Source organism: Cricetulus griseus, chromosome 2 (assembly GCF_003668045.3).
Source record: "Cricetulus griseus strain 17A/GY chromosome 2, alternate assembly CriGri-PICRH-1.0, whole genome shotgun sequence".
NCBI lineage: Eukaryota > Metazoa > Chordata > Mammalia > Rodentia > Cricetidae > Cricetulus > Cricetulus griseus.
The window spans coordinates 245,983,634-246,006,436 of record NC_048595.1 but is presented as its reverse complement, the minus strand read 5'-3'; the positions used below and the strand labels follow the sequence as shown (position 1 = coordinate 246,006,436).

At 38.3% G+C, this 22,803-nt stretch overlaps 1 protein-coding gene across 4 annotated transcripts in view; it reads left to right on the top strand.

Annotated features, from left to right (window-relative positions):
* The window catches only part of LOC100771923 (laminin subunit alpha-2), a 541,373-nt gene that overhangs the window by 499,787 nt on the left and 18,783 nt on the right, over positions 1 to 22,803 (top strand). For 3 of the 4 annotated variants that reach the window (XM_035440328.1, XM_027402871.2, XM_027402873.2), the window contains 7 exons: positions 2,387 to 2,525; positions 4,570 to 4,581; positions 7,585 to 7,705; positions 10,409 to 10,585; positions 16,078 to 16,226; positions 21,406 to 21,582; positions 21,809 to 21,971. In XM_035440328.1, the coding sequence (XP_035296219.1) occupies positions 2,387 to 2,525; positions 4,570 to 4,581; positions 7,585 to 7,705; positions 10,409 to 10,585; positions 16,078 to 16,226; positions 21,406 to 21,582; positions 21,809 to 21,971 (938 nt within the window). The remainder of the gene's footprint in view (positions 1 to 2,386; positions 2,526 to 4,569; positions 4,582 to 7,584; positions 7,706 to 10,408; positions 10,586 to 16,077; positions 16,227 to 21,405; positions 21,583 to 21,808; positions 21,972 to 22,803) is intronic. The other variant, XM_027402872.2, reaches the window with a different exon arrangement.

The following is a 22,803-nucleotide window of genomic DNA, read 5'->3' as shown; positions in this document are numbered from 1 at the left end:
AAAACAATTCCATAATCTGTTTTCTTTAGCTGCCAGACTGATCTAAGAGGTGTGTGTATATAGAGCTAATTATAAGTTTAAAGATAACTAAATATATTAAAGTAATTAAATTTTTGAATATTGACTTGTTAAATATATCTTAATGGGACAGTCATTCCCTTATGATGGTTTATCTAGTTTGGTTTGGTAATGGACTTTTGTTATGTATGGTGGTACAAGCACATAATCCAGGCCACTCAGGAGGCAGAGGCAGGTAGATTGCTTGGAGTCCAAGGCCAGTCTGGTCTGAATAGCAAGTTCCAGGTCAGTCAGAGCTATACATTGAGAGCCTGTTTCCATGATAGATAGATAGATAGATAGATAGATAGATAGATAGATAGATAGATAGATAGACAGACAGACAAATAAATGAGTTTGAGGTTTGAGGTGTTAATAGGTTTGGGGGTATCTGATTTGGGTCATTTTTATGTGAGGATTGTATTTGAATTTATTGAAGATTTTGATTAGCACTGTAGACTTCAATGGAATTTTGTAATTTGCTATTTTTTCCAAAGAATTGCAAGTCTAAACGATGATGACTGGAGAGACTATAATAACTTTGGATGTTCGAATAGATTTGAGTAGTACCTCACCTGTACCCCTCTATTGGTGCACTGAAGTATATACACATCAGCATACTGAAAGATCTGGGTGGCCAAGCTTTGGGATATATGTTTACTACTGTTTGATGCAGTGTATGTCATGTGTATCTGAACTAGGGACATCCAAGAAACTAACATTCCAAACAGGGAACATTTAGAGAGTCCCTTCTGACTAATTGGTTCAAATTCCAATTTTCAAATCTACACTACTTCAGATCCTCCACCAGGCAAAGATGCAGAAGCAAATTTGTCACGTAAATGAGCTGATGTCTCAATATATATCAAGGACCCACAACATATGACATACTTGAAAGTTAGATCTAAGCTAAGTGTATAGCATGCCCAGGAAGCATGTCACTCAAGAGGATCCTAACTTGACCCTTAAGAAATGAGTGAGGAAACCTGGTATATAAGAATTCCCATTTGTTTTCTAAACAATGCAGTCTCAGCAGAGATGTGAGTTCTTTCCTCTTCCTTCTCTCTGTCTACATTCTAGTCCTTTCCACATTAGAAAATCCTTTGAGATCTATGAGAAAAGCAGTAAGAAATAAGGACAGTACATCACTCACAATACATCCTCCCAGCCTTAAATATGTTTTACATGAGATGAGGGTCTCACCGACTTATGGAGCCAAACATCCACATTCTCCACTTGCATGTGCTATGACTTAATACAAGAAAGTACACTTTGCCAATGAACAGAAATGTCAGTAGTTCTTATGAGGCTGAAATTTACAGGAAGAGGCTAAGAGTTGAAACATTCCTGATTATCAATTCTAGTTAGATAGTCCTAAGAACACAATATTAATTTTCCTTCATATGAGACACCATGTCAAGTGGTTTGTTGATAGCCATCTAAACTGCTTTCTTCTGTCTCCACTGATTTGCCTTCATTGTGCAGAGGCCATTATTTTCAGCTCTGGTATGAATGTTGCATTTATGCTATTGTTGATTATATATATACTTATATATATACAAGCAAGAGAGAGAGAGAGAGAGAACACTAAGTCTACTCAAAATTTAGACTGAATGTGTCTCCAACTGTCAGCAAGAACATAGCTATGTGGAAAAAAACAATGGAAACTTGAAATCTGCAGGAAAATGGATGGAACTAGAAGAAACCATTCTGAGCGAGGTAACCCAATCACAAAAAGACTAACATGACATGTACTCACTCATATGTGGATTTTAGACAAATAGTAAAGGATTATCAGCCTAAAATCCACACTGCCTGAGAAACTAGTAAACAAGGAGGACCCTAAAAAAGACAAACATTGTCCCCTGGAAAAGGGGAAAGGGTCACGATGCCCTGAACAAATTGAGAGCATGGGAAGAAGGGGGAGGGAGCTACGAGAATGAGAAGGGAAGAAGAGGAAGGATGCAGAGGTCATGAGGGAGCAGAAAGGTTGAGTCAGGTGAAGAACAGAAGAAAGGGTATGTGATAGGTAGGGTGGTGGTAGGGGGGGAAGGGAGGGAGAAGGGAACTGGGATTGTCATGTAAGTCAATCTTGTTTCTAATTCAAATACAAAATGATTTTTAAAAAAGGGTAAGGGGCACGCACATGGGAGCCCTTCTTCCTTTTCATCATTGGCTTGCTCTATTTACTCCATGCCCTGCCGGCTGGCTAGGTTGCTCTGTAAGTAAGGTATTTCCCTAATAAATACCCTAATATCTTTAACAAAAAAAAACATAGCTATGGTGGACCTTGTGCTAATTAAATAGAAATTTCCTATCTCCGTTATAGCCAACATATCGATTGTAGACATTGATACGAACCAGGAGGAGAATGTAGCCACTTCGTCTTCTGGAAACAACTTTGGCCTTGACTTGAAAGCAGATGACAAAATATATTTTGGTGGCCTGCCAACTCTGAGGAACTTGAGGTAATCTAGTGTATATTTAAAGTGGAAGTTTTAATTAAATGGCCATTGTGTCACTAGAGTTGTGAAGTTTAATTACAATAGCAATGTCATATGACCTTTAGCTATAGAAAGAACTAATCAAAAAAATCATGTTGCATATTAAGAACAACACAAGGATTTGGAAACTGGGGATTAATTTGACATCTTTGTTGAAGAGATAAATTGAAATTGCTATTTCTCTTATATACACCTGCTGAAAAGAATTAAGAAAGTAATTAAAGGTGGAAGCCGAAGTTGAATGTGAGTCTTGTAATTGCTGCTCTCTGTGCACAGTCGCCAGAGAGAATGGCATTCTGACATTGTGCAGGCTTCTGAAAATTAGTCAGTTCTCAGGATGCTGTGAGTATAATCTATGTTATTGCTAAGCATTAGCATCATAATAGCATAGTGGAGCTTTCCCACGTATCCAATACTAAACGACATTTGTTATTCACATGTCTGTTCCAATATAATTTAGAGATTTCTCATGCGCTCTGTAGTGAGCAGGACAGAAAGACATCAGTAGTTCATAGTTCAGTTAGTTCAGAAACAGGAACTAAAATGTCAGAAAGTAGTCCATGCGGTATTTAATTGATTTATTGACTAATATAAAACATGGGAAACAAATCCCATAGAGTACATAGTACATACTATATGTTAAATGAATATGACTAAAATGGAATGAATTTACCTGGCTAATCTGTGAGTACTTAGGACACTTTCAGATTATCATGTTTTAAGGTTTTTCAGATTTGGTTTTTGGCTTTTTGTTGGTGGCTTATAAAGGTTATGAAAGTTCTATAAAAATGTTTCTACTCAATAGAAATACTACATCTGGAAAATCCTGAGAATGCTATTATTGGAAAGCCCGGGGCGAGGGTGGCCGTTACCCCCTATTTCCCATAAACAGGTCCCTGAACAGAGGAACCCTGATCTCCTTTTATATGTTTCATATCAACTGAAGTTGTTGTTTTTCTAAAATCTACTCCTAGGCCAGGCAATTGTATAATTGACAATCTTTTATAGGGTATGTTACAGGTCATGTATGCACATTCACAGGCACATATCATGTATACATATTTATGTTTATATACATCACTATATTTATTTGCTAGTAATATAATTCTGAAGTATCAAGTCATAAAAGTCACTATACAGCATAATGATTTGAATAGTGATGTAGTTATCACTTAATAGTTTCTTTTCTAAACAAGCATTTGACACATGATTTCTGAATACCTACTGTGTGCTAGGCAGCATACCAAACACAGGTTATCCAGTATTTATTTAAACCCAAGATTTATCTTGGAAAATCACTAACTATATTCAGAATGAGTTAAATGTAGTGCAATAAGACTACTTAAAAATATCTTACTTAGTCTAGTGATGATTTTTATTATCAGAATGTGAGTTCTGGAAACACCCACAAAAGCATCATGAATTAACTTCATTGAGAATGGTTTAGTATCTTGGGTGTATTTGGGAAACTATTTATGTTCTGAATCTTTATCACTGCAATTTTATTTTCTCCATTCAGCAATTTAAATTGCAATGCTACTGTAGCATGGCCTGCTGTTCCAAAATTATCTACGTGCATATTTGTGATTGACAAAGTATTCATGCATACACCTGTTATATTGTGCAGTCAGAACTTCTGTATGATGATGTTGTAAACACAATTTATTTTCCCATATAGTGTTAAGCTTGAGCTTCTCGAGAGTCAGTATTTGTAAGCTACTCATAAATACCATGCTGGTGCACTTTCTCATATATCATGTCAATAAAAATAAGAACATTGAATTCCTATTCCAAAATAAAAATGTCTAGGAGGTAATGTTTGGGGAGTGGCCATCTCTGAATTCTGGTTTCACTTCCATCAAGGACATTGGTCTATTCTTTGTCCTTTCCTCTTTAAATGTTCCTTTCTATGAGATGGGTTTTTAACAAGATTTATTATTAAAATTTGTTGTTTTGTTAAATGAAAATGCAATTATAAGTAATTTTTTTTCTTTTCCCTTTGGCTTAGTATGAAAGCAAGGTAAAATTTAAATTTATGCATGCCTTCTTCAAGTGCATGGCTGGGGAAATGTGGCTTTTTGGTGACAGCAGCATTGTAGAAGCAGAGCAACACCAATGCAATTGCTTCCACAGTAGGTTTCATGAGCAAATAATGTGTGATGCAAGAGTCCTCATGCTTCCCAGCACTTACAAAGAGGCTGCGGCTTGCCCACCATCAGGTTACCTCTATTGTTACACCAGCCCTAAGGGAATTTCACTGCTTACTTGTTCAAACACTTGGCACAGCACCTCCTGATGGCCAGCAGGACATATGCAAAGGGCATCTGGTCAGTCAAGTTTGTGGGCATAGTCTAATTCTACAGAACCATGTTAGAACCATGGCTTCTAAAGCAGAACCTTAGACGCTGGCCTCCCTAGCACTGTGCTGTTTGCTCAGCAAGCCACCTGTGTTACCGAATGCTCAGCACTGCTTTCTTGCTTTTTGCAGGCCTGCAAGTACGCATTTACATGGCCACTGCACCTCTTGTGTCTTGTCAAAGCTGCTTGTTTATTGCCATATATAAAATTATCTATGTAGCCAAATAAGAAAAACCTCTGCAGACATTATATTTCAAACAAATATTTTAGTTAAGTGTGGAGAGATGTAAAAACAGTCTCTCCATAGCTTTTTGCAGCCTTTGTATTCTTCCCTGCAGGCAGATACTAGTAAGAATTAGCAGTCTTGTAAGTGGCTGATCAAATCCTCAAGAGGTGGATGGATGGCTGACCCTGGCCAAAGCCAAAGGTGTTTTGGCATATCAGAGCCTATTTCTGACAGATTTCTGAACAGGAGATAATAAAGCTGAAGTGATCCAGGAAATGTTTAAAGCCAAGACCAGATTTTAATATCACAGACTAGAAAACATACAAGGTGAGAAACATAAAAACAAGTCATTTTTTCATCACGTCATCCTGAGACTAGTCATGCCCTGTTTGCAGAGGTGGGTAAAAGGCAAAGACTGAACATGCAGTAGAAATACAGATAAATAAAACTCCAGGGTAGCACTGCTTAGCCTTCTAATTTTTGTGCATGCATGGTGGGCCTCAGGAAAGAGACCTGTGGTCACCATAGGAAAGCAAATCACTATACCATGACTCATCCCTAAGACTTTAATAGTGTTGAACTTGCCGAATCAGTACACTTTGAAAAGGATCTCTGCATTTCCATGAAACAATAAACTTGTTGGAGTGACTCACTTTATTGACAAAACTCCCCCAACCCCGCCAAATTGTGATCGATCTATCCTCCTCTAAAGCACAATTTGGAAGCAAGTGAGTACCACTGCAAATGAAATCCGCCATCCTCTTCACTTTGTACATGGTGATAAGTAAGATCCCTTCCCCCCAGCTGGCAGTGCTCTTCATAATCACTGACTGAAGGAACAGAAGGAAGAGACCTTGGGAACCAGAGAAAATGATCAAAGGAAATAAAGAAGTTCCAGAGAGACGGGGGTGGGAGTGGAAACGAGAACAAATACTTGACAAGAAATAAATCACCTGGTACAGACTGCCAGGGTCTAATTTGCTTTCCCACCTGTTTTTCCTCATGCCATGTGTCTTTTATAAAGATGAAAACGAGAAACTTGGCATCAAGGGACGATGAGAGGAGAATTAATCATTAGCCTATCAAGTACAATATTGGTGTCGATTGGACACTTTCCAGATGTTCATCAACACTACATAATGAAAAATTACAATTTTTACCCTTATATTTTGATACTGCTCAGTGTAGTAGCTACTAACTAGCCACTGTGAGCATTTATCTTTAGCACACACACACACACACACACACACACACACACACACACACACACACACACACTCAACTCCCCCTTGGTACACTGCAAGTCCCAGTAGTCACAGATGCCTGGGAACCAGTTAACTACTGAAGTGGACAGCGTAGAACAGAGTATGTCCACTATCAGAGAAAGTTCTGCTGTCACAGACTCAAGCGATGTCCTCACCGTGCATGCCTTGTCAGTAGGTGTGGATTGTGCATTTAGATGTGCTGTACTCTGCGGCACATCCAGACTTTGTTCATTTAAAACATAAGCACTACTGTCATTGTCACCATGCCTACTTACACATACAAATATGGGATCCTCAAGAAATCAGATCACTTGGTCAGTATCAAATAGTGAATCAGAACAGCATGTCAGTGTCCAAGGCAAGGAATTAATTTCTAATCTATTAGCATCCTTGCTTTGTCATCAGGTGTAGTGAGCAGAAAGCAAGCATTTAAGTGTGGTTTGGGTGTAGAAGACATGAGCCAAATTAGAACTGACTATTTTGCATTAGATTGCATTTTTTGTTATGCCACATGCACACACATACACATACACACACATGAACATGTACACATATACACACTCACACACATGCACACACATATACACACTCATACACATGTACACACATATACACTCTCACACACACACATTCTTACATATGCACACACATACACAGGCACACACACACACATATGCACTTCTCTCTAGTTCAGGAATATTTCAAATAAACATTTCCAAATATTTTTCCTAAACTATGAACAAGATTTTAAAGAGCTTTTCATAAATAATTGAATTATTCTGCCCACACAATTATCTGCTCTTTAGTGGAAACAAGAAGCACTTATTTCATTATGTGCATGAAGCATTAATAAGTCAGTTGATTTCTAGGCCTCGTATTGAAATGCTGTGAGCACAGCTTCTCTTAGAGAGAAAATGATATCAGAATTCTGTGTACAGAGTGATGTCAACATCCACTCAACCCAACTATCACACAATGAAAAGCACAGCTTGTGGAGTGCAAGTGTGTACATATGCCCTGTGTTAGACATACACCTGCTTGTGTGTGTGTGTGTGTGTGTGTGTGTGTGTGTGTGTGTGTGTGTGCGTGTGCATGGCTTCCTTCCAGTGCAAAAAAACTAAATGCCCATCAGTCTAATGGTATTGCTTTTGTTGTCCATTTGACTATTCAATAGGCCAGAAGTAAATGTGAAGAAATATTCCGGCTGCCTCAAAGACATTGAAATTTCAAGGACTCCGTACAATATACTCAGTAGCCCCAATTATGTTGGTGTTACCAAAGGCTGTTCACTGGAGGTTGGTTCATTTCTAAAGGTTCTATAACATATTCATATCATACTTCATTTACTTACCATGAGTGCTTTTGCTAGCATTGTTCCTTTGTCAATATGCTTTAGTTTTGTACTAATCTCTTCTTAGTTATGCATAGATAACATAGTAAAACAGAAGCATACTATAAATCACTGCAATGGAAATAGTACTATGAAGAGACAAAACTGTGCTCCATTTTCCAAATTGCATTGTAATTGAATATATAGCACATATCTTTAATATGAATAGCAATTCTGATTGGTCCTATCTTCCATTTCAATAACACTTCTTCTCATTTTTGTCATCTTTCCTAAATTTGGTTCCATTTGTACATTATACAGCTTGATTACCTTTCCTAAAATATGTTAGTAGTTTACACAGACAGTAACACCACCCACCATGTCACCAATGTGCAGCATCTTGTCCACAGTCTTGAAGCTGTGTGTCATATCGTGCCCAACTCTGCAAAAACTCATGTGATATGAATTACAATCTCTCATATCTCAGAATCTCTTCTTTGATGCTACTGCAGTCTGGGGATGAATGCTTGGTAGTGACTCTTCAGTTTTGTCCAGTCAATGTGAGAAAGACCCAAAGCATTACTTTCCCTTTAAAATATCTATAACACAGTGAAAGATTACCATAAATTAGTCATAATAATTTTATGGAAATTCTATAGTGATGAGATTTTAAAATAAGAAGATGTTGAATCTATCAAACACAAATTTTTAATTACCCACTCAGATGCAACTGTTTGTTTTGGCTGCTTTCTCCAATGCAAATCATTTTTAATCACTCCAGTGGAGTTCAATGAAATGAAGCCAGGGCAGGGAAATAGAATAGTGGATTTGCCTTCTGAGCTGTGAGATTTCAAGACTGTGACAGACCTGTCTGGGTCTTCATTGTTCAAAGCTGCAGGCTCTTTGTGAAGTGACCGTAGACTCCCACTCCAAGCTTAAGGAGAAATACAGAAAGAATTAATGCTCTAAGGGTCCACACAGTCTTCCTAAAGAAAAACTTACAGAGAGTTAAAATCTTCAAAGTCTAACTCTCATCTGCACTCAAAAGATATATACATGGGAATGGAAAGCTGTCCAGATCAATGAACTGAACAGCATGTATGCACAATGTAAAGGCATCCTGTGTAATGTAAGAATGCCTATGTAAAGGCATTCCAGATTAGGGAAATATTTGGCTGAAATAAGAAGCAGGAATTTGGTATGGCTGAATATTGAAAAGTCTGCATAGTAGATTCATCTGAACCATCTAAAATTGTGAAATTGAAAATCAGAGTAGAAAGTAGATTATACATTTCACCAACTCCTATACTATTTTACTGGACTTGAAAGCCTGTGCAGGGGTGCAGGAGTTAGGGGTAGCCCACATGAAAGGTTTTTTTTGCCTTTCCTCCATTAAAAACACAAGACTTTTTAAAAATGAATATTTTAGGAACCTTCAAAAATGCAATGGCATGATCTTGCTAAAATAAATGCCAGCACTTTTAGATGGTAGAATTCCTCCAACTTTCAAAAATTAAGATAAACTGGGTGTGATGGCATACATCTTTAATCCCAGCACTCGGGAGGCAGAAGCAGGCTGGTCTCTGTGAGTTCAAGGCTAGCCAGAGTTCCAAGACAGCTAGTTACACTGAGAAAACCTGTCTCAAAAAAAAAGCCAAAGCAAGAAAGTGATGATAAACTATATTTACTGGCAGAAAAACTTACATATTTGAAAAGAGATGTTGTGGTAATGGAGAGATAGCTCTGTGGTTAAGGACCTGCCTGTGGTTCCCACAGCATATGGCTCACAACTGCCTCTAACTTCATCTTAAGGTAGATCCAAAGTCCTCTTCTGGCCTCTGTGGACACTGCATCAATGTGCACCCTAGACACACACACACACACACACACACACACACACACACACACACACACTCACACACTCACATAATTCAGAAACAAAATAAAATCTTGAAAAATGTAAAGAGTTGATTCAGTTCAAATATAAAAAGAATGAAGAGGACAAGATTGTGAAAGATAAAGTGAATGAACTTGAGTTCTAGAAAGTTACATGCTTTCTGCTTGCCTTTGAGAAGTGGGTCACTTTCTCTCTGTACTCTGGGTAGTCTCTGAAACATAAGTATACAAATTTTATGGTTGGCAACAAAACATTTGTATTATTTTGAAAAAACAGACATGAAATATTGAATTGATTTATTTTAATAACTAGTTTATATCTCTAGAAATTATTCTAGAGAATATTTCCAATCTTGATATTAACGAGCACTTTTCCATGGGCTTATCATGAGGAAGAATGTAGATATAAGTCATGGTTACACACAGATTTAAACATAAAATAATAGTTGGTGCTACATAGCCAAGAGATTTAAGACAGACAGAAAGGCAAATTTATACCAAAAGAAAATGTTGTCTACCAATACTCTTCCACATTTTATGTCAAGAATTACATGTTTAAAACAAAAGTCATACTTTTTAAATTTTAAACTGAATTGTTCAGAAGATTAATTGCATTTGGAACATTATTTCTTCAGTTGCTCTTAATGTGACTATAGGTTCCATGCTCCCTAAATTTACTATTTTGCGTCCATGTGGAATATGTTGAGGAAAGAGGTGTGTAGAGAATTTAACCCCTCATCTCTAATGCTTTCTCTGGTTTTTTCCCCCACAGAATGTTTACACAGTTAGCTTCCCCAAGCCTGGTTTTGTGGAGCTCGCCCCAGTGCCCATTGATGTCGGAACAGAGATCAATCTATCCTTCAGCACGAAGAATGAGTCTGGACTCATTCTCTTGGGGAGTGGTGGGGCACCAACCCCACCCAGGAGAAAACGGAGGCAAACTGGACAGGTACCATCACAGCTCCTTCATAAGACATTTCCCCCTCTTTTAAATAGTACCCTTAGGATGTGGGGAGATGCTCATTTGAGATACTTGGTTGGTGAAGTGCCTGCCTTCAATAACACCATTAAATGGGTTTTGTAGTTCAGAGTAGAGTCACTCATTTTGACTATCATCTTGGTTAACCAGGGCTGGTCATTCTGAGTGAAAACATTCATAGCTAATACCAAGTCAGGTATGATCAAACAAGTAAACAAACTATTGTACAAATACATCTTTAGATATGAAAACACCTTTACAAATGAGATGGTGTCATCCTTATTAGGTATGTGTTTGTGTGTGTGTGTGTGTGTGTGTGTGTGTGTGTGTGTGTGTGTGTGTGTACCGAGGGGCATGTGTGTGTGCACAGGTGCATGTCATGTGCGTGCATGTGAGACAGAGTCTCACAATGGCCTATAACTCACCAAGTAGGTTAGACTGTGTGGCCAGTAAGCCCCAGAAACCTGCCTGTTTCTACCTTTGCAGTGCTAGAATTACAGACATTTGCCACTTCACCTGGATTTTGTTTAAATGTAGGAACTAGGGATTGAACAGAAGTCCACATGCTTGCAAAGCAAATAATTTGCAACTAAGATATCTCCCGGGCCTTGATTGGAGGTCTTCTAAATTGGGAGATTTTAATACTGAGTAATTACTAGTAGACAATAAATCTTAATTTCTTTATATAAAACATAATTAAGCCTATAACAAGAGATTGGTTAAGAGGAGCAGGCACTCTATAACCTTGAGGATCTCAAGAATTCATGGAGAGGCTTGTGAGGTGGTCCAGTGGGCTAAGGCCTTGCTGTCTGATGCATTGCCTGAATTTGATTCCTAAGGCTCATGTGATGGTTGTGTGCCCCCACACGTCCACAAACACATTCACAAAACCAGTAAATACATAAATAGAATCCTTTTTTTTTTTTTTTTTTTTTGGTTTTTCGAGACAGGGTTTCTCTGTGTAGCTTTGGAGCCTATCCTGGCACTCGCTCTGGAGACCAGGCTGGCCTCAAACTCACAGAAATCTGCCTGCCTCTGCCTCCCGAGTGCTGGGATTAAAGGCGTTGTGCGCCACCAAAGCCCAGCCATAAATAGAATTCTTAAGGAATGCCATTCTAATCTAATATTTGAAAAATTAAAAATCATAAAATTGTCATAACAGATTTTTAAAAAGCATTAGGTAAAATTTAACAACATTCATGATTTTAGAAAACAGTGAACTAAGAGGAAGAAACATACTTTCTGTAAAAAGATGATGATTAGTTGTCTTGGTACAAGAGCATCACAGACTTGTGATGTGCTATAAAATCAGGATCTAGGGAAAGAAGGCTGCCCCAACAAAAGAACAAGTAGCTAGATAAAAGGTACTGTGTGCTTTAAAAGCAAACAACAAGCCAGGGGTTGGTGGCTCATGCTTTTAATGCCAGCACTTGGGAGGCAGAGGCAGGCCCACCTGGTCTACAGAGTAAGATCCAGGACAGCCTTCAAAACAATACAGAGAAATCCTGTCTCAAAAAACAAAACAAAACAAAACAAAAACCAAGTTAGACATAAATGAGAAAACTGTAAAGTTTTATTGAAAGCTATTAAATTCATCCTCAATGAATATACACATTCGTCTTGTTGGTAGAGAAAAACTCATTATCAAAATTATACCAGTCCTCGATAATATGACACACAAATTTAATTTCAGTACGGAATACCATCTTGTCTTTCTTGCGAATCATACCATGTTATTTTTTTAATTTATAGAAAAAAGTAAAAATCCACCAAAACTCCTAAAATGGAAGAATATGGTAGGATGGGGAAGTGTAGCAGATATTGCTCCTCGTAAGTCAGAGACTTAGACTGTAGTAATGTTTTCATTCCTGAGAAATTCTCTCCTGATAATACAGAATAGAGAAGATGGATATGGCATCTACCCATAGGTGGCATCTCAGATCATGAAGAAAACAGTAGGCATTCCCTGAATGATTCCAGGGCCGTTGGTTTCTATACCAGAAAGAAAAAAACAATTTCTACTTTGTTTCAAACTGAAAAGTAAGTTCCCAGAAAAATTAAAAGTGTAAATATGGAAAGAAAACTAAGTTTAAAACTTTTAGCAGGAAATGACTCAGCATGGTGGCACACACCCTTAATTCTAGCACTCAGAAGGCAGAAGCAGGCAGATCTCTGTGAGTTTGGAGACAGCTTGGTCTGTATGAGTTTCAAGACAGTCACAGATACATAGAAAGAACACGCCTCTCTCTCTGCTCTCTCTCACTCACTTGCTCTCTACAAATACACATATACATATATATTATATAGAAAGGTAGATATGATAGATTACACAGATCTAAATCAATGAAAGTTATATGGATAGATGATCAATAGATAGGTAGATGATACATAGAATATAGAGAGATAGATCGACAAATAGATAGATAGATAGATAGATAGATAGATAGATAGATAGATAGATAGGTACTTTTGATATTTCTGATCTCCTGGAAGAGATTTAGTAAGAAAATCAAGAGTATAAGTACAACCACATTAATATTAAAACTCTCCATTCATCAAAAAGCACAAAATGTAAGCATCTGCCTGAAAAGGTATTGTTAATGTAACCTTCAGAAAACCTAAGTAACCACAATTGAAAGCAACTTTCAAAAACCAAGATGCAGCAGAAACATGTACAATAATGAACAGATCTGAATAGGCATTTCACAGAACAGAAACCATGGTGAATACTAAAATATTTTTAAAACATTCAGCTTTGAGGTAAGAGAGAAATGTATTTTTAATCCACACTAGATTTTATATCCACCGGAATGATGGAACATTATGTAGCATGATAAAGTCAAGGGCTGGCAAGGCCTTTGTTAAAGGTAGTTCTTATTGCTGTAGACAGAGGAAATTGAAACACAGGCTCTGGTGGCGGTTGTGAATCCATTCTTTAAGGAGAACCACATGTGGACTCTACCCCATGCAGGGACCTGAACGCTGGCATGGGTGCCCAATGAGACAAGCACAAAAAAACAGCCCAAAGGAACAGTTCTTATTTATAGCAGATAAGTGAAAAGGGACCCAAGTATTTGTCAGCTGGAGAAGAGACCAGTAAGGTAGCATTTTGGCTTAATGGTATAGAAAGCAGGAATAGCAAGGAATGAATAACAGCTTAACAAGACAGCAGGGATGAGTGAGAACCAAGTAGCCGTGAAGGCACGGGGCAGCCTGTGCTATCACTTGCATAGGTTTCTGTACGAAGCATTGAGTGTATTGTTTACAAATGCATATGTATATCTTCAAAAATAGATTTTAAAACCCTGGGATAATAAATCCCGTAATAGTGGAACCTCTGAGATGGGGAAGCAGGAAGATGGGATCAGTAAGAAGCTCCATGGATATAAAATGGTATCTCCTTAAATTGCCTGGTAGATTATAGCTGATTTGACTACAGAGCATAAACGAGTCTTCAGCATTTACATAAATGCATTTATATTGTGAGGACCACATCAGTCATAATGAAGCATTCTCAGGGGGCTGAGATGGCCCAAGCATTAACAATGACTACTGTTCATGCAGAAGACCCAAATGGATGGCTCGTAACCACTTGTAACTCCTGTCCCAGATGATTTGATGCCTGCTTCTGGCTTAGACAGGCTCCTGAACTGACATACACATACTTATGCATATATATAATTAAATTTTTAAGTATTTTTAAAGTATTTTATTTTTAAATTTTTAAAGTATTTTAAATGTTTTTGATACATAGAGGAAGAAAAGTAATATTTAACTCTTCACTGTGAGTAATAATCACTAAATAGATATAAAAAGGAGTTCTACCAAATCTTCATCTTCTAATCCTGAAAAAATAAAAATCTTTTCTAACTTTTGCAAATGTTACTCATATTATATTGAGGACCAAACCAAACATTTTGAAGCTTTCACCACATCTCCTCGGCCACTGTCAATAATTAAACACCTGAAAAAAAATTAAACACCTGTCAGCTCCAAATTTCTTAGCACTAAATAAATGGATTAAATCATCAGATTTCAGGCAAATTCTTGAAATAGAATGTGTTCCTATTAAGACAATTAACACAAGAAGATAATAAGTACCAAAATGAAAATTTTAATGCCCCAAACAGTTAATGATAATGAATATCTAGCTTTTAAAGTCATGTAATATTCGTTATCTTAAAAGGGAAACAGTGTTAAATTGTTCAAATGTGCTTGAATCAGGGCTGCCTAAATGGCTATATTTTATTTGTGAAAGCTAACAGTTGAAATATCCAGAAGGTTATTTTTGATTGTGTATGCCCTCAATGTGTTTTCAATATCAAACAATCAGTTAAAACAGTTTTTGATTAAGTATTTTATGGTGGTTCCATTGAAGGATGATGAGGGGTAATCTTCTGAGCATTGTGTACTGGACACATAGCTGCATAAATAATCTAGTGAATTATTGAAGGGATGGTAATACCAGTGGAAACCTTATTAACCACCATCGGTTACACATGGAACACAGAATGGTCACAGTGCAGCAGCTGCCTGGTACCACACAGGAGAGGGAGTGCATATAACATCAGCTTTGGGTACAAGGATTGCACCCAAGCTCCCTGGAGTTCATAATTGGATATCAAAACCATACTGGTTGCCATGGTAACGCTGACAAGAAGAAAACAGGCATGTTTGTGGATAGAAAATTGTCTTCTTTCTTTCTAAATGTGGGAGACAAGTTACATGTTTGTGGCAGTGATCTACTCTGCCAGCTTGGAGATAAATTAAAATCTGAACACTCAAACGCCATGAGGTTGAGTCAGACCTCATTTCTAGAAACTAGCTGCCCACTTGTGAGTATAAAGGAGAATGGTTTTGTTGACACCCTTTGTGTCCTAACAGGTCCTGTAAGTTAGAGGATAGAGGTAAGCAGAGCTGTTATGTTGAGCATTAGAAATTTGTCAGACAACTGATATCAATATATTGACCTGCCCCCCCTTACCCAACAAGCAAAATGGCAACGGATTTTTAAAAAGACATTCCTGCATCCTTATGGACTCTGTTTAAAGTAAATATTGAGAGGCTAGGAAATGCCTTAATGGGTTAGAACCCCTGCTTGGCAAGCATGAGGACCTGAATTCAAATCCCTAGGATCTCTGTGAGTACCTAGATGTGGCTATAAGGCAGCATTGTGGGAGACAGAAACAGGGTTACTGTTGGGGTTCAGTGGATGCCAGACCTTGCCTCCAGGTTCAATGAGAAAGCCCATTCTAAGAGAGTGAAGCAGAATGTTAGAGTGGGATCCAACATCCTCCTTTGGCTTCTCTGTGTTTTGTGAAAGAGTATCAATCACTACAGCTGTCCCAGACATAGACCCTGTTTAATCTTCAATACCCGTTTTTTTTGTTTGTTTGGTTTGGTTTGGTTTTGGTTTGGTTTGTTTGTTTGTTTGTTTGTTTGTTTTGGTTTTTTTGCTGCAGGCCTATTATGCCATATTCCTCAACAAGGGCCGTCTGGAAGTGCATCTTTCCTCGGGGACACGAACAATGAGGAAAATTGTCATCAAACCAGAGCCAAATCTGTTTCATGATGGGAGAGAGCATTCAGTTCACATGGAAAGATCCAGAGGGTAACTAGTAGAGCACCTGTTGTTATTGTATGTAACGTTAAGTCCCTTTGCCGGCACAGCTCTCTGTCTGAACCTCCCTGTGTGGACAGACCACACACTCCAAACTGCAAGGATGCGCACACGTCCTCTTCTTTGCCTCTTGTGTTTGGAAATCTCATTGGCAAGGGCCTGAGGAATTCTATTACCAACTGTTTCCCTCCTGTGTGGTTCTTCTCGCCTCCTTCACACAGTGCATCATCTCCAGCTGAAGATAAAAAAAAATCCCTCCCCCTGCACCTTGCAAGTAGGCTCTTCTCTAATAAGGCAGTCATAGAATAGCTCAGGTCAAGGCAGCAACCAGAGGCTGCTAGTTCACTCAGGTTCTAAACCAGTTACAGCAGCTGCTTAGAAACCTGCCATCGCTATTATGGAGCATGGCAGTAGCTCCAAGACCTACAGAGACTCTTATGGGTATACCTCATCTCTGTCTGTCCCCTAACACAGTCGTGTGTACAGCCCTGTAGTGACTTTCTGCAAAAAGTGGGTCAAAGTAGAAAAGGAGAATGGTGGCCATCTGTAATTATGTGTAGTGGTCACTTCTCTACAAATCTCCAAGGATACCTGTCCTTAGTCCTGAGTATATAAACTGATCTCTCATTTCTGCAGAGTGCTTTGTACTTGCTTTACTGGAAAAGTCATCTATCTGTGTTCTACATTAAAGCACTATGTAACAATTCAGAGAGGTAATTAGTTCGGAGGGACGATGAGAGGAAAAGAAAACAGAAGCCCCGAGACTTGAGGGCTTCAGACCTCCAGATCAACAGTCCATTTAATAAATCGAAGGCAGGGGACTGGAAATTCAATCTTATGAAAACTCAAGACACAGAGAGAGTGGCCGGGGGGGGGGGGGTTGGGCATCGAGGGTATGAATGTGGAATGACGGTCAAAAGAAGCAGTTGCTGTCTATATTGTCTAGTTGTTCTCTTGTATAGCTAACAGCTTAGGTAACTAATGAGATTTCTTATTTTCTAAGTAAATGACAAAGCCCTCACTCTGTTATTGTGATACAGAGCATTTGCTTGTGAGCTGAATTAATACTAAGCATCTGTGTTGTGTCTGGACTGAAAGGTTTGAAAGCCATGGATCAAGAAAAATTAGCAATCAATATTCAGACAACTCACAACTTTTACTGATTTAATAGCCAGGTATCATAGTCAACATGACTGGGAGATGGGGGCAGATTAGATTTTCTCACTTTAATCTTGGGGAATACTTTAGAACACCAATTCCACATGTCTTCTCATCTAGTTTTTAGGCCAAATATTTGCTCAATGTTAATCTTTATCACATGTAAAAAGCATGTTTTATAAGTCATTAAATCTCAAATAATTTCACCAAACAAATGTGGATTTGGGAAATACAGGTGACCAAAATTCACCAAAAATATGTTACTTTTAAGAGAAAGAACTTAGAAATCCCCAAATGTGTCACCATGCTATACTAAGGTGTCCTTTGAACAGGTGTTTCTTCAAGAAGGGCATTTCATTATGCCAACTTCACAGCTGTTGGCCATCAATCCAAATTACATTTGATTAAACTCTGCATATAATACATCCCTGAAAACTGGTCAGTCAGTTAATTAGCGATATAAACAAACAGATTTGCCATTGATTATTAGTTACAAGATGATATATTAGACATATGACTGTGTGATTATCCAATTCTGTGCCAAAACAGGAATCCATTTACGACTGTGTCCTCCTTGGCACCCTAAGGTCAAAACACAGTTATTGTCTACTCTATAAGCAAACACATGGTTAACCAGACATCACTAATGAGCATACAAACATCACTTGGAAACATCATGTTGTTTCATATAGCAATTCTAAGGAATACACTATGTTGAATTCTAGGCCGATTGTCTTTTAATGATTTTACATTGTGTGTGAGAAGTGTATTAGTGTCCTTATGTCACAAAAGAGAAAACATTACATAATTTGCCTAAAATTGCACAGCAGAAACAAAAAGCCAGGTTTAAAACCAATTATAACCAGCCTTAATGTTCTGTCTATGCTTGGTCTACTATTTGTTCTTACCCAATGGGGACTTCAAAGATTTAATATTACTAGGTATTGGGTATGATATGCCATTACTAATTTGGAAATATGCTTTCTCCCAATGCTTTTTATATGCTTAGAGGCCAATCAATTCTTTTTCTAAACTCCAGAATAGTGTGGTAACTGTAGTAGCACTCTTAAATTATTTGGATTTTTTTAGCAAGTCATAAGACAAAAGTTTTCTCCTCTTTTGCTCCTTTCTAGCCCACAACTTGCATTCTTTCCTTTTCTACCTCTTCCTTTTAAAAATATTTAAACTCACCTCAATCATTTTCTTGTCTCACTTCCTGATACTCAGTAACCCTTCCTCCTATGACTGCCTTGATTTTGATCTTTCCCTTGGAGTCTACCCCGTGGACATCAGCTCTAGCAGGACAAAAACTTTGAAACCCTAAGGCCTTAAATAGTGCCTTGGGTGAGTGGGATACAATACTGAGTTGAGTCTGTCTTCTGTGAAAGCATTTGGTACACAGGTACAGAATATGGCTAGAGATCAGAAACTTGGGAGATCTCAGAATTTAGGACTTCCAGAGATCATGATTCAGAGAATCCAAGCATTGTGTTCCATAACATTCAATATATGTCAGCAAAAAGTATAATTTTTCATGTGAATTACAAGTACTCCAATTGTACCTTCCTGCACATACACAGTTGCTGATGACTTGAAAATTATTGCAAATCATTTTGCAAATCATTAAGGAATAGAGCACCAGAAATAAAATAATTATGAGCCTGTGAGAATCAACCACTGATATTATAAAAGGAAATATCAGTTAACTCATCACAACATTAATAGGGCATGTGTGCTTACTATAGTGTTTTATATAAAGTAACCTATGAGGTAAAGGTTATAAATGAGAGGGTAGAAAGATGGCTCAGTGGTTAAGAGCATATACTGCTTTTGAGGACCAAAGTTTGGTTCCCAGTTCCTGTGTCATATGGCTCACAGCCACCTGTTACTCCAGCGCTGGGCATCCAGCACCATCTTCTGAATTCCATAGACTCCTGCACTCATGCTCGCATATAGCTACACAGAGACACATACAATGTACATAATTAAAAAATAAAACAAATCTTTAAAGATAATAAAATTAAAGCAAATTACCACACCAGAATGGATACGTTGTCAATGTCCTTATCTGAAAAGGAACTAAATCAATCATTTATATTTAATGTTTCTTGAATGTAAAATGCAAGAAAAAAATCAACTGTAGTCTTCTAACATTGCCCTTATTATGTACCACTGCCTCGGGGCAATCTCTTAATGAATGTATTCCACTGTTTGAAGTAGGTGTTTTTAATCTCCATTTTATAAATGAATAAAATGAAACTAAGCGTGATTAAATAACTTGCCCAAGGTCATGCTGCTAGGAAGACTACACATTAATACTGAATTCTAATCTGGCCCTCGTAAAGGCTCACTCACATTCCTTCTGCATTACTGTAGAATAAGGCCTGTTGCTGTGTTCCCCAGTGAACAGGACTGGTGGAGAATCTACCTTAGAAAGAGAAGGGCCTCAGAAAGTTACTGTCAATGGACATTCCTTTGGAGTGGATTAAATCCCCAGCTAAGCCCTTGGGAGTGTGGTTCAATGCCATAGAAAAACAGCTTCAGCAAGAGCTGGGGGAAGGCTGGTCTCAGTGAGTCACTCACACCTGGAAACTAGTGGCTATCTCAGTCTCGGAAACCACCAACACTCTGAGCAGCGATATTGAACCTCCTGGTTTTTGCCAATATATTCTTCCAGAAGCTTTTCTTTTAAAACAAAGTTCTCCCTAGTTTCCTTCTGAAACAAAGTCTTGCTTGTGCCTTCAACAGCCTGAACTATGACATTTTGAGCCATGACAAAGTTTATTTTGTTCTATTTTCTTATGTTGTTATTAGTCCAAAAGTGGATCCACTGCTCAGTTCCAAGTTCTAACTTGTCTTAATTTATTATTTCCAGATCCCTTACCTTGATGTCCCTGCCCCTTCCCCTCTCCTATTCCTCCCTCTCTACTTTCCTCCCTCCCTCTCTCTCTTCCCATTGCTCTTTTAACAAAACCAGGTCATATGGCATTTTAAGGCTGAGTTTCCACCTGGGCATTTAGGTCTCATCCTCAGATAAGAAGTAAGTTCTCTGCAGTCCAGTTACAATCCATCCATGATGACAAACAGCATTGCAATTACTGTTGGGACCAAGCTCAAACCCTGCTTGTACAAAGAAAACTAGAAAATGCCTTTGGTTGTTTTCATCATTAGAACTCCGTGTCTTGGTTCTTTGCCCCTGGATCCAAGGATTGTTGTGAATAAGTAGTATGCAGTTCTCAATTAGTAGCATCTGAGTAATCACTCATAAGCAAATTAGGGAAATTAATGAAACAGCCACTGAGGAAAATCACTGCAAGGAACAATTAGCTTGGTGTTCTGGCCTGCCTCTTCTATTCAAAAGCCAGCAGCTACATTCTTTATAAAATGTACTGTAAGTGTTTGCTGTTGATTCCTGCAATCTAAGCTCTCAGGAGGACGGTTTGTCCCCTAGCAAGAAGATAATAGCTAGCACAAACCAAGACATAAAGAGCCAAACAAAATGCAACCCCTTGCTGTGCCAAACTCCCAGATCCTTATCCGATTAGACATTTCTATACAGCCCCACAGCCTCTGTTCTCACAGAATGTGTGTTGGGCTGCAAACCTATGTTGCCACCTGCATCACAGACGTGTGTTGCAGCTGTGTGTTTGCCTAGTTTCAATAAACTTTCAGTACAAGTTAATGAGCAAGGCATGAGACAAAGTCCTAGGAAACAATGGTGTTTTTTAGTTGCTTGATGTAGGGGTTCTAATTATCTAAATCTGGGCTATCTTAAAGGTTATGGGAGATCAGAGTGCCATGGGCATGCCTACAAACTCCTAGCTGTCAACAGGCTGAGGCAGAAAGATCATGAGTTTAAATCCAGCTTAAGATACATAGGTAGACCTCTTTTCAACAATAGTAATAATGACGGCAAAACTGAAAAATAGATTTCTGAGAGCAGAGAATAAGAGGTGGCAGGAAAGATGTTTCTACTGTACTGGATATGGCTTATCTTTATATGTTGTATCAGCATCTTCACTGTTCAAGTTGATGAAGACAGAAGACATACACAAAACCTGACAGTGGAGCAGCCAATCCAAGTGAAAAAGCTCTTCGTCGGGGGTGCCCCTCCAGAATTTCAGCCTTCCCCACTCAGGAATATTCCTGCTTTTGAAGGCTGCGTGTGGAATCTTGTTATTAACTCTGTGTAAGTGACTGTCATTTCTGCTGCCCGTTTGCTTTTAATTTAATATGAGGGTCACTGTAGTATCCATATTGTCTAAAACCACAGTAGGGAAGAGGCCATGGTAGCATTAATGTAGACCCGGATTTCGACCCAGACCATTTCAAGTCAGAATTGGGGACTGATTTAATTGTTAAGGAAGAAGACAATTAAAAATACGAAAACTTTCATTTTGATTGTGTTTGATTAGCCCCATGGACTTTGCCCAGCCTGTAGCCTTCAAAAATGCTGACATTGGCCGATGTACCTATCAGAAGCCCCGGGAAGATGAAGAAGTTCCAACTGAAGTCATTGGCCAGCCTCAGCCACTGCCTACCCCGGCCTTCCCTTCACCTGTGCCCACCCTGACACATGTAAGTTTTCACATAGACACTGCTTTTGAAACTTCTTTTTTGAATCATTTCCAGAACAGTAATTGTTTAAGGTATCTAGTAGACTCTGTCACTGGCACTAGAGGACCAGCAACCTGTCTATAAAAAGCTGGGCTCCTCACACACATCTTCTTTGGGTTGCTTTTATCTTCATATCTTTCCCTTTAAATTTGATGGTCATAAACTGGTTTTCCTTTGAAGAATTGAAAAGAACCAAAGTTTTCAGAATCCAGATTCAAAGTCATTTGTAATACCCATACACAGAGATAATCATGCCAGTGTTCAGTTTCTTTGGATTTTACACGTAAATCTCATATAATTTGGAATCTTAACTTGTAAAACTGGTAACACATAATCACAACTGTCTATAAATATCACATAGATGTATGTCTGCATTTAACATGATTTTCTTTTGTACACACACACACACACACACACACTGGGAGTCACACAAAATATGCTACATTACAAGAGGTGGAATTTCCTTGATGAGATCTTTGGATCCAGTTACTCAGCCATGCCCCAATCCCAGCTCTCAAACCAACCATCAATGTGGAAAATCTGCTTAGCAATCAAGGCCAGGTTTGTAACTTGTGAAGTGAGGATATTAACAGGCCAGCTGTCAAATTCCATCAGAATTTTAGAAGATAGTTTTTAACTTCGTGAAATATACTAAGCATATACTAATGATCCTACTTGCTGTTTTCATGTTTACTACATGCCCACCTCTAGCCAAACAAATTCTATCGAATGCATGTGTAGTTCTCATAACATCTGTGTGAAATACAAATTGACATCCCATTTTCTGTAGATT